General features: G+C 43.6%; 10 protein-coding genes across 10 annotated transcripts; 6 read left to right on the top strand and 4 right to left on the bottom strand.

Annotated features, from left to right (window-relative positions):
• Nucleotides 1-68: 68 nt before the first annotated feature.
• Nucleotides 69-263, bottom strand: SS1G_08321 (predicted protein; the record flags this gene model as incomplete). The annotated part of the gene is made up of 1 exon (XM_001590531.1): nucleotides 69-263. The coding sequence occupies one exon, from the start codon at nucleotides 261-263 to the stop codon at nucleotides 69-71; it is 195 nt and encodes a 64-aa protein (XP_001590581.1).
• Nucleotides 264-1,623: 1,360 nt separating this feature from the next.
• Nucleotides 1,624-2,203, top strand: SS1G_08320 (predicted protein; the record flags this gene model as incomplete). Its single annotated transcript, XM_001590530.1, has 3 exons — nucleotides 1,624-1,667; nucleotides 1,770-1,913; nucleotides 1,975-2,203. The coding sequence occupies 3 exons, from the start codon at nucleotides 1,624-1,626 to the stop codon at nucleotides 2,201-2,203; spliced, it is 417 nt and encodes a 138-aa protein (XP_001590580.1).
• A 235-nt stretch (nucleotides 2,204-2,438) lies between these two features.
• On the bottom strand, nucleotides 2,439-4,492 carry SS1G_08319 (hypothetical protein; the record flags this gene model as incomplete). Its single annotated transcript, XM_001590529.1, has 2 exons — nucleotides 2,439-4,052; nucleotides 4,103-4,492. 2 exons carry the CDS (start codon nucleotides 4,490-4,492, stop codon nucleotides 2,439-2,441), a joined length of 2,004 nt encoding a protein of 667 aa, XP_001590579.1.
• A 699-nt stretch (nucleotides 4,493-5,191) lies between these two features.
• Nucleotides 5,192-5,326, top strand: SS1G_08318 (conserved hypothetical protein; the record flags this gene model as incomplete). Its single annotated transcript, XM_001590528.1, has 1 exon — nucleotides 5,192-5,326. The coding sequence occupies one exon, from the start codon at nucleotides 5,192-5,194 to the stop codon at nucleotides 5,324-5,326; it is 135 nt and encodes a 44-aa protein (XP_001590578.1).
• Nucleotides 5,327-6,390: 1,064 nt separating this feature from the next.
• On the top strand, nucleotides 6,391-6,654 carry SS1G_08317 (predicted protein; the record flags this gene model as incomplete). The annotated part of the gene is made up of 1 exon (XM_001590527.1): nucleotides 6,391-6,654. The coding sequence occupies one exon, from the start codon at nucleotides 6,391-6,393 to the stop codon at nucleotides 6,652-6,654; it is 264 nt and encodes an 87-aa protein (XP_001590577.1).
• A 469-nt stretch (nucleotides 6,655-7,123) lies between these two features.
• SS1G_08316 (hypothetical protein) lies at nucleotides 7,124-7,952 on the top strand (the record flags this gene model as incomplete). The annotated part of the gene is made up of 2 exons (XM_001590526.1): nucleotides 7,124-7,434; nucleotides 7,490-7,952. 2 exons carry the CDS (start codon nucleotides 7,124-7,126, stop codon nucleotides 7,950-7,952), a joined length of 774 nt encoding a protein of 257 aa, XP_001590576.1.
• A 357-nt stretch (nucleotides 7,953-8,309) lies between these two features.
• On the bottom strand, nucleotides 8,310-9,358 carry SS1G_08315 (hypothetical protein; the record flags this gene model as incomplete). The annotated part of the gene is made up of 4 exons (XM_001590525.1): nucleotides 8,310-8,924; nucleotides 9,007-9,114; nucleotides 9,167-9,303; nucleotides 9,355-9,358. The coding sequence occupies 4 exons, from the start codon at nucleotides 9,356-9,358 to the stop codon at nucleotides 8,310-8,312; spliced, it is 864 nt and encodes a 287-aa protein (XP_001590575.1).
• A 1,434-nt stretch (nucleotides 9,359-10,792) lies between these two features.
• SS1G_08314 (hypothetical protein) lies at nucleotides 10,793-11,725 on the top strand (the record flags this gene model as incomplete). The annotated part of the gene is made up of 2 exons (XM_001590524.1): nucleotides 10,793-11,489; nucleotides 11,550-11,725. The coding sequence occupies 2 exons, from the start codon at nucleotides 10,793-10,795 to the stop codon at nucleotides 11,723-11,725; spliced, it is 873 nt and encodes a 290-aa protein (XP_001590574.1).
• A 906-nt stretch (nucleotides 11,726-12,631) lies between these two features.
• SS1G_08313 (predicted protein) lies at nucleotides 12,632-12,997 on the top strand (the record flags this gene model as incomplete). The annotated part of the gene is made up of 1 exon (XM_001590523.1): nucleotides 12,632-12,997. The coding sequence occupies one exon, from the start codon at nucleotides 12,632-12,634 to the stop codon at nucleotides 12,995-12,997; it is 366 nt and encodes a 121-aa protein (XP_001590573.1).
• Nucleotides 12,998-13,754: 757 nt separating this feature from the next.
• Nucleotides 13,755-14,491, bottom strand: SS1G_08312 (hypothetical protein; the record flags this gene model as incomplete). The annotated part of the gene is made up of 3 exons (XM_001590522.1): nucleotides 13,755-13,813; nucleotides 13,883-13,908; nucleotides 14,277-14,491. The coding sequence occupies 3 exons, from the start codon at nucleotides 14,489-14,491 to the stop codon at nucleotides 13,755-13,757; spliced, it is 300 nt and encodes a 99-aa protein (XP_001590572.1).
• Between the last annotated feature and the right edge of the window lie 108 nt (nucleotides 14,492-14,599).

Here is a 14,599-nt window from a genome sequence, read left to right as displayed (position 1 = left end):
GAGGTTTAAATGGAAAAGATTGTAGTTAACCGAATCAATCTCTTCCTGTCAACCCTTGAAAATCATACTTATCGTGAAGATCCATATCCGCTCCCTCTCCCTCTCCCTCTTCCTCTGCCCGACGACCGTTCACCACCATCCTCATCCTCCTCATCCTCTTCACCTCTTCCTCCCTCATTTCTCATCCTAGTATCCCAGCCCCTTTCACCTCTTCTCCTTTTCTTCCTACTCTCCTTCTCTAGACAATCGAGCTCCTCTCCCATCTTATCCTTATATCCCCAATTCAAACCCGTATTGTTTAATCCCAACGCGGCACTACTTAAAGTATCTGAAGCGCGGCGTTTGCGGGATTCATGGGGGGAAAGGGGGGACCAGGGGCCTGGCTCTTCTGGTTGTTGTTGTTGGTGATGGCGATGGTGGTGATGGTAATGATGAGGTTGGATTTGGTTTTGAGAGATGGGAATGGAGAGGGATGGTAAGTTGGTTGGAGTGATGACATGGGAAAGAGAGGCAGACAGAGGAAATCGTTGGTATTGTGTTGCGTGGTAGGGTGGGAGAGTTTGGTGATCACGTTGAGGAGGACTGTAGGGAGTATAATGTGATGGAGGCGGCGGGGGTGTAGGGACGGCTGGTGGTGGTGGGTCAAGGTAAGAGATAGAGGTTTGCGAGTCGATAGATTCCGCCTGGAATGTAGCCGCATAGGGTTCTATATAGGAGGGGTATGTAGATTCAGGCTGTGATGTAGTCGTATAAGGCTGTTGAGAGGATGTAATAGGATATGAAACAGGAAATGAGGATTCAGAGTAGGAAGCTTGATAAGAAGATGATTGCGGTGCTGAGGAAGGTCTGTGAATGTGAGACGATGGTCCTCTTATTGAGTAGTGTGTTTCTTGAGACCCGTTATATCGCCTAGATGGAACAACAAGCAGCGCAGTCTCTCCGATAGAAGTCTGAGAAATTCGATTTTGAGATCGAGGTGGAGATTCACTACTTCAAAACGCATTAATTAGCTCACCATTCCAGCTAACCAAATCACAAAAAGTAAGTACGCAACTAACCTCCGACTGGATGAACCAAAATCAGCGCTATTCGAGCCAAAATCAGTGAAATTGTGTGCTTCCATATTTTGACTTGCACGACCAGCAGGCTGACTCCGACCTTCTCGCTCGCTGGAGTCGCTACCTCGCAAATATGATCCGCTTCGTAAACGCATGTATGTATATACGTATTCAAGTAGGCCAAATGCTCAGCTACCGAAACACAAGACAAGAAAATAAAGATCACAAAAGGGGAGGCAACAATCTTACTTATACTTAGGCTAGCAACTCATTCATATTTACATATAGGGCATAATTCTTTACCCAACATTTTTCCATATTCAGGAGAAAACCGATTGAAAAATGCTCAATACACAGCATCGCCCTACTACCAACAATGCAACGCCCCTGTTTACCGATATTTCGGAACGTATTCCCCATATACATGTTAGATCTTGTGCCGTCATATTGTGTCCAGTCCAGCCGGACAGGGACAGCGTCAGGCTTGCTCGGGCTCGATATGACTTCTAGCCGTAGCTTTCTCATTCCATCACAAAGAAAGTTCATCACATATTCATCTTCAATAATGACAGTATTTGCCACCCGGGCCGGGAAGTTAGGAGATCCTACGTAGAACGATGGAGTGGTGAGGATTTCCTACAGAGGACTAGATGTGGCTGGTCATTCAAGCCAAGCATCACACTAGGGCTTCAAGCTTCTGCCCATCGCGAGGCTGACAGTGGCTTGGTGGAGATTGTGGGAGATTGTGGGTGATTATGGTGTTGTTGTGTATTCTTCAACTTTTGGCCCCCATTCTGACAGGGGTGAGATGGGATTTGCTGAGCCGCTGAATGAGGCGCATCTTCAAGATCCCATGTAATGAGTATATTCCTATTTCGATAATTAATTAGTATTGTTGAGATGTGAGTTGACAAAGAAACTCCCATCCGGTCATGGCTAGAGATTTCCTTAGACATGATGGTACAATGCGAAGTTGTCAGAATGCTGAGATGGCAGGTCAGGTGAAGGGAACGGAAATGGAAGGATTTTGGTGTATTACTGCACAGCCCGCCCACAAGATGTTGATTGAGAAAGCCCTGTGCCTAATTCATTTCTTCATTAATGTGCCTCAGTTCTGGCTTTTTCATATGCAGATGACTCACTAATGAACTATTGACGTCAAAATCTAAACTAAATTCAAACCAGATTTCCCTGGTCGAAGAAACGAGCAAAATCGTACTTTCTTGTATACTAGACCCTGATCTCATGGAAACGAATAAATTTGAAGAAGTTGAACAATGGTTACTTGTGGTATTCTCGAATTAATCTATCTTACTTATGAAAACGAAGCCTGTGTGTCAATAACAGAATATCCTGACTCTTATATCGTGACTCCTATTGCTAGCTAGATTTTTCGGTCCTCTTGTACTTCAAGAATCTCGCTAAATTCAATACTGCTTCATCAACTCTCGAACGTAGCTCTGGAGACTTTCTCTTGTCGATCGTTTTAGCCATCTTCTTACATTTAGGTAAAGTTTCCTCTAAATGTTTGTCAAAACCATTTCCCCAGAAAACGGACTGGTCAAATGAATAACTTTTATCGGCATAAATGTCAAAGATTTCGTTAAGTGCTTCTACTGCGTGCGCCGCAGGCGTTTCGGGAACACCAGCAAGAAGAGTGACAATGAAGACACCAATTTCTCGATTAAGTTCGGTAGGCGCAGGCTCAAGGGCGAGACTACCTAGTACACCAATACATTTGACACCTAAAGACTGGAAAGCTGAGTCGTCAAGATCCGTTGCATCTTTCTTGCCAGTCTTGGAATCGGTTGGAGTTTCAAAGCCTTTTGAAGCATGGTAGAGAGCCATAAACTTTCTGTGCTCATCCGCTCGTATTTGAACACGACCTTGAACACTCTTACAAACAGCCCAGGCAATGCTTGTAGTAGAAGCAGCCAATTCAATGTTCGCCGTATTGGAAGCAAGTACACGACAGACCACTTCATCCCAGATACGTTGGGCAAGACTAGCCCATGCCTTTTGCAGATTGCCGAGATGACTTTTGGAAAAGTCAATTGATGAGACGGTCCATGCAATATTGTTCAGAGCTGCCAAGGCAGGGGTTTGTAGTACATCATCCTCCATTTTTGAGTCCTCGGATGGCTGTGCAAGTGCTATAACGACAGGACAAGCGATTTGGATGAGCTGATGGAGTGTGTCCTGATCATTAGATGTCTCCTCTTCTTCCGAATCATCTCCTAGAACCATATCCATGTCGGCCTCGATATCTTCTTGTGTCATTTCGTTCTCCCCGTCACTCAAGTCGCCTTCAGACAGATCTGCATCGCCGTCAACCATCTGATCCTCAGCCACTTCCTCATCATCTCCAAATCCTTCAAAGACCTCCTCCTTTCTATTGCCGAGCTCAAGGGCTTCTTGAAGGCTAGTTGCGATAGATGCGGTAATCTCCAAGGCCATTTGCAACACTCGATCTGGACTAGAATGTGTCGTGTGACCGTTTGTGCCGTTGGTGCTATTTGTCTCTTGTGCTTGTTGCATCGACTCAATCAAGGTAGGAAGAAGAATAGCATCTGAGGCACCATCCATGGGAGTATTGTCATCAGCCCAGTTCATGGCTGTAAAAATATTGTGAAGCACTCCACAAGTAGCAACACCCCTGAATCCACCAGAGTTCTTCAGTCGCATAAGTAGCTTAAACCAATCATTTTGCTCCGTGATAAATTCGACCAAGGTTTTGTTGTCTTCCGTTAAAACCGCCAAACATGATAATGCTTCGTTGTGAGTTTCCAACGGGGTAGTATCGAGAGACAATAATCCGAAGAGAAAGTTAACAATTGTAGATATTTTAGAAATAGCTTCGACAATTTCGATATCTGCCTCAGATAGAGAGGTCAAAAGTGTTATTACAGAACTTGTAAGATTCCAAACGAGATCTTGCTGAGGTTTTGGGAGTTTCGATAACGGAATGTCTTTTGAATCGATAGTTTCAATGATCTACTTTTGTTAGAACAATTAATGAAAGTATGGTAACTATAGCTCCTTACCGATTTCACAGCCCCTTCAATTGCGGTCAATATATCCTGCCTGAACAAATGAACGCAAAAGTCCGCTTCCTCTTCCAATGCCAAATTTCTCATTATTCCCCATCCTGCGATTCTAGTTTCCATGCTTGAGTCTGTAAGGGTTTGTTCGAGTAGAATACGAACAATTTGCTCTCTCAAGAATAACTTTCGACATTTTGTATCGTCAACGAGGTTCGCAATGGCAGTTGCAGCAGTTGATCTCTTTGACTGGTCTGCACTTTGTAAATCTTGGAGAATTGGCAGAATTTTGTTAACTCGAATTGCTGCAAGCTCTGGGTCAGTGGGTGGCTTAACAGTTTTTGCGGTAGGATCAGCGCGATGCTTCGTCTTATTCCTAGAAGCTTTGCCCATGTTGAAGGTTGCTTGAATAGGGGCAGAGTTGTATGATTTGTGAGGAAAAAATAAAAGAAATAAAAAGATTGTGTATAGTATAATCTATGAGTTAAGTTCTTGGACCTAACCAAAAATAAAATTCACACTTGAGTACTAGGCAATGAATGGAACCAAACTTTTTTTTCTGCCCCTCTAAGATGCCTGAGGTGGCAATTTGAAATAGCTAGAACCCCATCAACACTAATTTTCCCCGCCAATTTGTTATTAACCTTAATTGCCAATTCACGCGGGACTAGCATCCGCAATCTCATTATTTGAGGCATTTTGTCTTATCATTTTGAGCCATTTCTGAGCAAATTCAACCTTTTAAGACAAGACTATCACCCCTCTTCTCTCTTTTACGATGTCTACTACAACTACAATCACCCAAGCTGAGCCTATTACCGCTCAAAGTATTCTTCGACTCTTCCCCGATATCGATACCAGCTCTGCAGAACTTGACGGACACGATGAAGAGCAGATCAGATTGATGGATGAGGTCTGTATTGTTCTAGACGAGAATGACAAGCCTATTGGAAACTTTAGCAAAAAGATATGTAAGAGAATATAATTATTCGTCGCTTTTACATTTACTGATTATTCCAGGTCATCTCATGACGAACATTGACAAAGGTCTCCTTCACCGCGCATTCTCTGTCTTTCTTTTCAACTCCAAGAATGAACTACTCCTCCAGCAACGTGCAACTGAAAAGATCACCTTCCCTGATATGTGGACCAACACCTGCTGCTCCCATCCTCTCGGCATACCGGGCGAAGGAGGATCTGAATTGGCTGAAGCTGTCATGGGAGTGAAGAGAGCAGCACAAAGAAAGCTTGACCACGAACTCGGTATCAAGGCTGCGCAAGTGCCTATCGAGAACTTTAAATTTTTGACAAGAATCCACTACAAGGCACCCAGCGACGGAAAATGGGGGGAGCATGAAAGTATGGCCATCAATTACTGTGAACCTTTGATGGGAATATTACTAACATTTGCCAATTTTCACAGTTGATTATATTCTCTTCATTACTGCAGATGTCGACCTCGAGCCAAACATGAACGAAGTCCGCGATACTCGCTACGTTACTGCCGATGGACTTAAGACGATGTTCAACGATCCTTCTTTGAAATTTACCCCTTGGTTCAAGCTTATTTGCAACTCTCTCCTATTTGAATGGTGGGAGCACAAGGATACCGATCTCGAGAAATACATGAATGAGCAAGATATTAGAAGAATGTGAGGACGATTTGGGGCAGGGGGGAGGGCGAATTGGATTGAAGAATGAATCATGGAGGAGTCATTAAGAAGCTGAAAGTCTCGCCAATGCACATTGCATATTGGCATTGAGGTTTGCTGCGATACCAAAGTTGATACCCAACACAAAAGCGAATCACTTTAATACGCCATAATTAATATCAACCAGTACGATCAACACGGGTCAATACCGAACATCTTTCTTTCCAATTGGACTTTTGACACTCAACAATATGCAACACAACATGCTCTTTTGTGCATGTTGTTCCCAGTTTCTTCTCTATCTTTACACTACTTTTGATTATGATTATTTTCTTGATCTAATGCTATCTTTCATATCTCTTTATCTCGCTATTCACACTTTCATCTTATCTCCCTCTAGTGAAGTGGAGAAGGCTAACATCAAAGTCGGTGGACCGGACCTCTGAACCCTTAAAGACCACTCCGATATCTAACCAGATTTAGGAGGTCCAGCCACAGACGCTTTAGGACCAGATGATCGCGCATGGCGTCCCCTGTCAAACTTGACGAGTAAAGTATTCAGGTATTGGTTCTTTTAAAGTTGACATCAATTCACAAAGTTGCAATCAATCCAATAGGCTTCTGGAATTTCCAAGAATTATGCGGCAGCTTACATTGGCATTAGAGGCCCTCACCAAACTTAACCTTGTTGGTCATCCTGAGCCTGCGGGCTTACCTCGTGCTAGCAATACAAGTGGGGTTATGCAGCTGTTTTACCATGGCATGGTTATCGTTGAGGAGTACAATAAGGTTCTACGTCTACCGTCGTCACTACATAAACCCCGACCCAATCGCCTTTTCCCGGATTCCTTCCTTTCCAATTCATTAAAATTGGCAGAAGATTGTAATCACAGGTTGACATAAGTTACTTAACGCCAGATAAACAAAACCACAATCCCAATCTCAATTTCCTCTCAATTCATCTCGTATCAATCAGTTCCTCTTGCTCTTACAAGGACAATACCTACCCGCCTCAAGACTCCATTACTGCACAAGCAACAGCCAACAACTATCTTACCAGCAGGTGAAACGTGATTCTTTAAGAATCATATATCTCCCCAGTTGAAGAGTACCCCTTGTTTCAAATACATCTACATTGATGTCGGTTGATTTCCGCCAAAGTCTCAACTGCCTACGTTTCCCATCTCGATACATAACGGTGTCGAGAACCCAGCTCTCGATAGTCCATACAGGCGATTTAAATAGGCCAGCTAATAAACCGGATTCTTGTTCGTTTTCGATCTTCCCGGGTGCTCCGAGTTTGTCATGTTAACATACCATACTTACAGAATTACCCCGAAGTCTCAAGAGATTTTATCAATAAACCGCAATCATGGCGAATGTTATTAATAATAATAATTCAACACTAATTCTTGAAAAGAAACGCAGCCTTTCTCCGGCTACGACGGAGGAAGTCCGTGTAGTAGGTATATCTGAATATGAGGGGGCAGCTCAGTGTCTCGCTGAAGCTTTTGCTACAGACGAGGTGGCAAGGTACTTCATTGACACTGATGACATGAGTTCTTATTCCGAGAAATACAAATGGAAACTTCATTGCGATATTCTCAAGTATATGACTGCTGCCCATTGCTACAAAGGTATAGTGACGACCATCGGTCCAAACTATGATGCAGTCGCTCTATGGTACGCCCAACAACCATTCAAAATCTTAGAAATGACAAACTAACAAAATCAACAGGATGCCCCCCGGCCAAGATATGGACGACTGGCTCACCTTTTTCCGCAGCGGCCTCTGGAAACTCTACTTTAAACTTTCCGCCGAAGGCCGAAAACGTTTCTACGATGAATTCATGCCTCTCCTTCACCACACCATCGACCATGTCATGGGCGAGCGCAACAACAACTTTTACTACCTCGTCTATCTCGGCAGCAAACCCAGCGCTAGAGGAAAAGGATACGCGAAGAAATTAATCCAGCATATGACTGATCGAGCAGACCGCGAAAATCGTCCTACGTATCTAGAGTCGAGCGCCGAGATCAATTTGAGCTATTACCGCAAGCTGGGGTTTGAGTGGAAGACGGATATTTTGATGGAGAGGGGCAGCAAGCCTGTTAAGATGCAGATTATGGTTAGAGAGCCGAGATTTGTCGGGGAGAGCTCCAATGGAAAGGAGGATGTGGAGATTAGGATGATTGAGTGATTGATGCCTCCACTTTGTGATGTCTTCGAGTATTGGATTTTCTTATGATATTGACGTTTTTGGATTTTCTGAAATTTTCTCAACATTTCGGGCTTTTATTGAAGTCGACAATTAGTGCTTTAGTACAAATCTCGGTTTTTGAGGTCAAGGTGGAGGCATTAATCTGGGGTGTCATCCCTCGAATATTGGATGATGTAGCGTTTTCACAATTAGTCTTTGGCTTTAGCAATCTAGCAATCTCATCTCATCTGGTATATTTTCTCTTAAGTTCATACACAATCATATGCAGCCATTACATTTGTGCAAAAGCCACAATCCCATCCTGCAACGCCAATTATGCTTTGATATGCCCCTCCTCTAGTACTCCAATATAGCCCATGTCTCATCGTCAACCGTTGTGTAGATGCAGCCCTCCGATAATAGCTGATCCCCACATTTATAGACCTCTGCGACTGGCATGCCAAGCTTGGTTGCAATTACATTTACATTAAGACCCTCGTTGTTTTGAGGCTCCAATTGTAATAAGTTGAATACCGCTCTCGAATTAGGCGTTACATGCGCGGCTAATACTCTACCACCGGTAGCTGTGCTGACATTGTTACCACCGTATGAATCAACAAACATTCCATCGCCGCTCTCTGTCTTCACCGCGCCTGCGCCTGCGGTAGGAATAGGACCCCGTGTGAAATGTAAATGTACCAATGTAGCTTCTAGTCCGTGGAATGTAACTTCGTTCATGTCGGTAACGGGTCGGATAATATGAGCTCCTACGTGACGTTTATCGTGGAATGATTTGAGACGACCCCACACGTGTATATATTGACCTTCTTGCGGAACAGATTTTGCGTTTTCGGGCTCAGCGTCATTGTCGATCCATTGCTTTACTTCAATGAGGCCGGTGCCGTCGTCAACTTTGTAGGTATTATTTGTAGCTTGCGTGGAGATGGAGTGGACTTGGCCGATGAATGAGAGCTGTGATTTGTAAAGTTAGTATACTTGTTCGATTGTGAAGTATAAAAATATAGATAAAGATAGGGAAAAAGTCTGCGCCTACCTGAGTTACTTCTGATCCATCGATTTTGAAATCTGCATCCGGATGTGGCTGCTCAGCATCAAGGATTTGCTTGATGGTTACCGGTCGCAAAGTATCTTTGCCATATGTCTAGATGTCCCATCAGTACAGTGAAATAAACTTCATGAGCGGCCATTTGTACCTTTGTTCCTCCAGGACTATCTTGACTTCCTCCCTGCGATCCACCATATCCTCCTTGAACAAATCCGCCGCCATCAGCCCCGCCTTGTGCGCCGTACGTGGTGGTAGAATAATTATTTTGGTATGTGTAATTGTTTGCTACAGACGAGTGAGTTTTGGGTTTGGAAGAGATTTATGGGCGAGTCTTACACATGATTGCTGTTTGGGTGTGGAGTTTGGACTTTTGATGCCTTGATGGAGAATGAGATGGAAGACGCGTTGACCGCGACGGGGGAAAAAGTCGCGTAAAGCGGAATTTTGAGTGTCATGTGACTGGCGCTGTTTGCTACTTTGCTGGATCAAACTTCGTGACGACCTTCATCATCGATATGCCTTCATGTATAGCAAGGATCAAGTTGTGATTTTATGTTGAGATAGTCTGATTGCTAACCATCATTTCATCCTCGGAGTCGCAGTCGCCATTCATAGACCTACACTCGAAAAGGCGTTTTTGTCACACTTAAAGGAGATGCAGAAGATGGGGATTCTGATTGCAGTAGTCTGGTTTTAAATGATACATACCACATCACTTCTCTCCAAACTCAGTATCAATCTGGAACAGAAGGCTAAAACTCGAGAACTCAAGAGGCTAGTGCTTATTCTTCTTTAGATTTGGTTGCTACAGGCTCGAAATACAAGCATAGTTTCGTGACTCAACTTGCTAATATCTTGCTGGTCGTTGGGGGATCCATCATGCACCTGATAACAATTGCACATGGTGGTTCATAATCCCAAGATCTCTCATTACTACGTATCCAGCATTCTTGACGTCTTCTTTACACTATGAATGCTGTATCTGGAGCCTGGCTCTGTTGCAAAAAGAAATCCCATCCCCTCCAGACCAGATAAGTTATATGCCATCTTTCGCTCACGTTATCAAGTGGTTGTCCAACTCGCAGCTTCTGTGTGTTCATAAAGAGATGCCATGCTATTCGAACGACAGCTAATCCACGACTATATATCAATATGTTAGGATTTTAAGAATGAAAATATGTACGGTGTAGACGTAAAAGCAATTGCGTCCTGCTATACTGGGAAACAAGGGAACGTTCCAATATATGGCTGCTTTATCTTCTACTCGGCCCGGGAGGAATATCTTGGGATTATGGCCTTGAACTTATGAAGAGAGAATGCACTACAATCCGGTCTATCGTAGGCGTTCCGGGATGGCCGCTGTCGCAAGGTATAATTAATGGCATCTTTGGTCTTATTGATGACATGGTTTCGACTTTAATGACTGATCTGGCTGCATATCTTCTCAATTTGATTTTGTATTGTAGTCAACCGTCATCTTCATAACGGGTGAATACAGCCCGTGAGCGTTGCTAATAACAGGGTACTGACAGGCCTAGACACACTAATAAAGCACCGCTGCATTGACTCACCGGGGACCTAAACCCCACTGCTGCCCACGGCGTCCCAGCCAATCAACCTCAAATCCCACTTGCTCATTATGAGTCGAAAGATTGGTGGCATTATTCGCAAGGAAATATGGAGATTGGAAGCTCACCTAATATAACCTATCTGCCTCATCCTATATTTACTCAAACGTTTTAACTTGACAAACAATCCATAGACATTCGAAACAATGAACACCATAACAGCCACCCGACACAAAACCCTCGCACCTGCCACGACTCCAGCCAACAACAAGCTTCCCAGCCCATTTGTCGTCTGCATAATAGGGGCTAGCTCTGGCATAGGCGAGCATATCGCCTACTCCTTTGCACAAGCAGGGGCATCCGGTATCATTCTAGCCTCCCGCAAAACCTCCGAACTTACACGCGTCGCTGAAAAAGCCCGTCTTCTCTCCCCAACAACACGCGTTGAGATATTTTCTTGTGATATCGCATCGTCTAGCAATATTTCTGATCTTGCAAAATACACCAAGGAGATGTTTGGCCGCCTCGATGTCTGTATTCCCAATTCCGGATATGCAGGTCCCGTGACTCTGCGTGTTACAGAAGGAGATCCAGCATGGTTCCAGGGAAACTTCGACATTAATATGATTGGGACATATAATTGCGCACATTATTTCATACCATTGCTGTTGGAGACTGAGAATGGAGCAAAGGGCTTCATACAAATTGGATCACTGGCTGCGAATTTAACGGATGGACCAATTGCTAATACGGGGTATTGCGTGAGTAAATTTGCACAAAGTAGATTTGTGGAGATGGTAGGTTCGCAATTTGGGGAGGAGGGTTTGGTCGCTGTTACAGTGCATCCTGGGGCGGTTGCAACACCGATGGCTGCTGGAAATACACCAGAGGTCTTCCTACCTTGTGAGTATTTTCCATTTATTCTTTGAGGCTGCAGAAGTGCTAACAAAGGTACAGACTTAGTTGATAGTGTGGATCTTTGCGGTGGATTCTGTGTATGGTTGAGTAAGGACATTAAAAATTTGAAGTGGCTCAATGGGAGGTTTCTAGATGCTAGGTGGGATGTTGATGAGCTACTTGGCAGGAAGGAAGATTTTGTTGAAAAAGATTTGCTTAAATGGACGTTGAGGACTTCATGAGAGATGAAGTTCTTTTCCAAGAGCTAGCTTCCAACAGTGCGGACCACTATCTGGCTTTAACACTTCTGGCTTTTGTAAAGTTGTGAAACCTTGACAGTGGTCTAATTCCTTTCATGAACATTATGTTCCACATGAGTCAATGTTCAAATAGTTTTGGCATAAAGAATAAATTCAGAGTTGAAACTCTCATTTTAAGACTGACGTGCGCACTGCTGGAAATATGGTGAGAAATGAATTAATCTTACCCTCTGGGATGAGAAGAATAAGTTAGCTGATTCAAATATAATCAAAATAGGTGCCCAAATTATGCTTGATAGCACTGCTACCAGGTTGAGTCGTCTGAAGAGCATGACTGGCCAAAATTGTGCCAAGTCTCAGATCAAAATGAGGAAAATAGAATAGAAAGGACTTGGAGAAGCTTCTCGCAAAAGTGTTCTGAAAAGGAAACAGGCGACAGAAATCAAACGCAATGTTCAACGGAGCCAGACTAGAGGCATCCAATGGTTGGACTGCAGTCAAACAATGAAAAGCTTCGGATTGTTGAATCCAAGTGAAACATTTCAAACATCGAAAACACACATCCAGTACATCAGTCCGGACTATTGGGCGCCCTGACAGAAACCAGCACATGATACCGAATAAAGAAAGTCGAACAGGTCGTAAATTCTAGAAGATTTCAAGAAATAGTAAGATTTACATGTCGCTAACAAAAACCCACAAAGGTTATAGTTTTATCCTCTGCATTCCATGGGGATCAAGGACTGTGTATATATGGAGTTACGCTCTACCGATTTCCAAACAAATCAAGAATCATTCACTCAACAATCATCAGCACAATTCAAATCCCAAGTCCCCTCCCTCAGATTCGAACCTCTACGAGTATTTACACCATACTATCTCTCAACCATGGATCAAAGATCCAAGCCTACCAACTATCCCACCACATTTGAGTCTTCCTCCTACTCCAGGGAAGAAGAAATCAGGAATATCACTCGGCATGTGGGATGGTTGAAGAGTTATCAAGCCAAGAGGAAAAATAGAATGGCTATTGCAGGGATAAGCCGAATGATGAACGATGACGAGCTCGAGCGCGATATTTTGACTTTGATCGATATGAGGAATAGCGTGACAGATGAGGTATATCAGATGGGAGAAGTGGAAAAGAAAGCTAAGGAATTGACGGATAAATGGAGGACGTTGAAAGATCAGTTGTCTGATGTGGTGCAAGGGAGGGAAGTGGGCTTCTTAGCAGAGAAGGTCGTTAGAAAATAGATGGTCGTGGTGATCGTGATGTTGGGGGAACGACAGGAACTGTTGGAAATGTGGCATTCAGATTACAATGGATATGGAAGTTGTGGAGACTGCTGCAGTTCTGAATTGAGATTCATTCCGCCAATTAAGTGCCAGCAGTCAGAAGTAATGTGTTACTATTTAGACAAATTAAATGTTCTATTGTTGGAGGTGGAAAGCCTCCTCATTTACTAGCTGTGTATGAAAACTGGAAAAAAGCGCTTGCTACTCGCCTTCGCGGTCAAAGCCATCGGTTTGCTCATCTATATTGCACCTTCAAATTTTCAGTTACAGTCTTTCCACGTTCTGATGCGTGATCATTGCTTTTTCTGAAAACCGCTGACTAGACTATCTACTTGGTGAGCCTTGTAGTTATTTCTCGATTTTAGGATACCTTTGCTATCTAATTCTGTAAAGTAGCTGGTCGTGTCCGAACACTGAAAATAATTCAAGCATTGCTAAACACTCATCCCCATTTCTACCCTCCGTGAATTCTTGCGGAAACATTTTAGGGGCCCAAGCGACTGCTCTAGATATTAGTAAATACGGGAAATACCAGAATTGCGGAATATGGAAGGATCCCGGCGCTGCTGCCAATCGAAATTCGCTGCCCGAACCAGTTAGCCAGATCCGCAATGGGATTTTTAGTCTATCATCTGCTTCCTTTGACCTGTGCATCTATTAGTAACATACTCGCAGCACAGTGGAGCTGCATACTCAATCGAACTCCGCATATTGTTTAAGCCATGAAAGCGATGATATCCCCTGTCTCAAAATCCCAAAATACATCACAGCGACCTATACATAGTTAGTAAATCAACTTGCATGAAAATATCACGAATTAGAAATCTTCCAAGCAACACTTACAATAAATTCCACCACATCCCCCGGCCCTAATAGTAGCAACACCACAATTAAGACAAGGCTTAGTCTATGATTTAATCCACTCCTCTGATTGCCTATCCTCCTTCGAGTTCAAGCCCCCATCTTCCTCGCATGTTTTTCCATCGTGCCATGGTAGTTGATGAGAGTAACAAGTATCGAATCCGCATTTTTGGCAAGTCATCTTTGGAGACTCGTGGCCTGGAAGATGAACTTTTCCAGAGCTACAGCTAGGTGAGAGACACCAACAGAATCTGGGCAGATTGCGCAGGGAGTAGGTGCTCAAATACTCTTTGTAACTTTTGCATTATTAGTTCTTGGGCTCATTGTGTAGGATCCAAAAAGTATGGGTACAGTATCAACCGAAAAGATAACTTACTTGGCAGGCATCTCCCCGCTTAAATACGTCAACACAGTTTCCATCTTCAATTTTCCCGAACAAAGTGGACATTTGATATTATCCCAATGAGTACTTTCAAATTGCACCGCCACATGAGCCGTCACACAAGTCATACAAACCATGTGACGGCCATGGAAAAGGCACTGTTTCGAAAACTCCCCCACTTCATACCCAGCATAACCCTTTCTGAACATCTTTGCAGGTAGAAACTCATAACAAATTTGGCAAGTTCGACACCCTAAAGTAAAGACCTCTTGTCCAGCCTCGTCATATTCTCTCAAGAGTGCCGCGCGGGTGATAGG

Source organism: Sclerotinia sclerotiorum, genomic scaffold (genome assembly GCF_000146945.2).
Source record: "Sclerotinia sclerotiorum 1980 UF-70 scaffold_11 genomic scaffold, whole genome shotgun sequence".
Classification (NCBI taxonomy): domain Eukaryota; kingdom Fungi; phylum Ascomycota; class Leotiomycetes; order Helotiales; family Sclerotiniaceae; genus Sclerotinia; species Sclerotinia sclerotiorum.
Note: the sequence above shows the minus strand (reverse complement) of the source record. Positions and strands in the feature narration are given on the sequence as shown.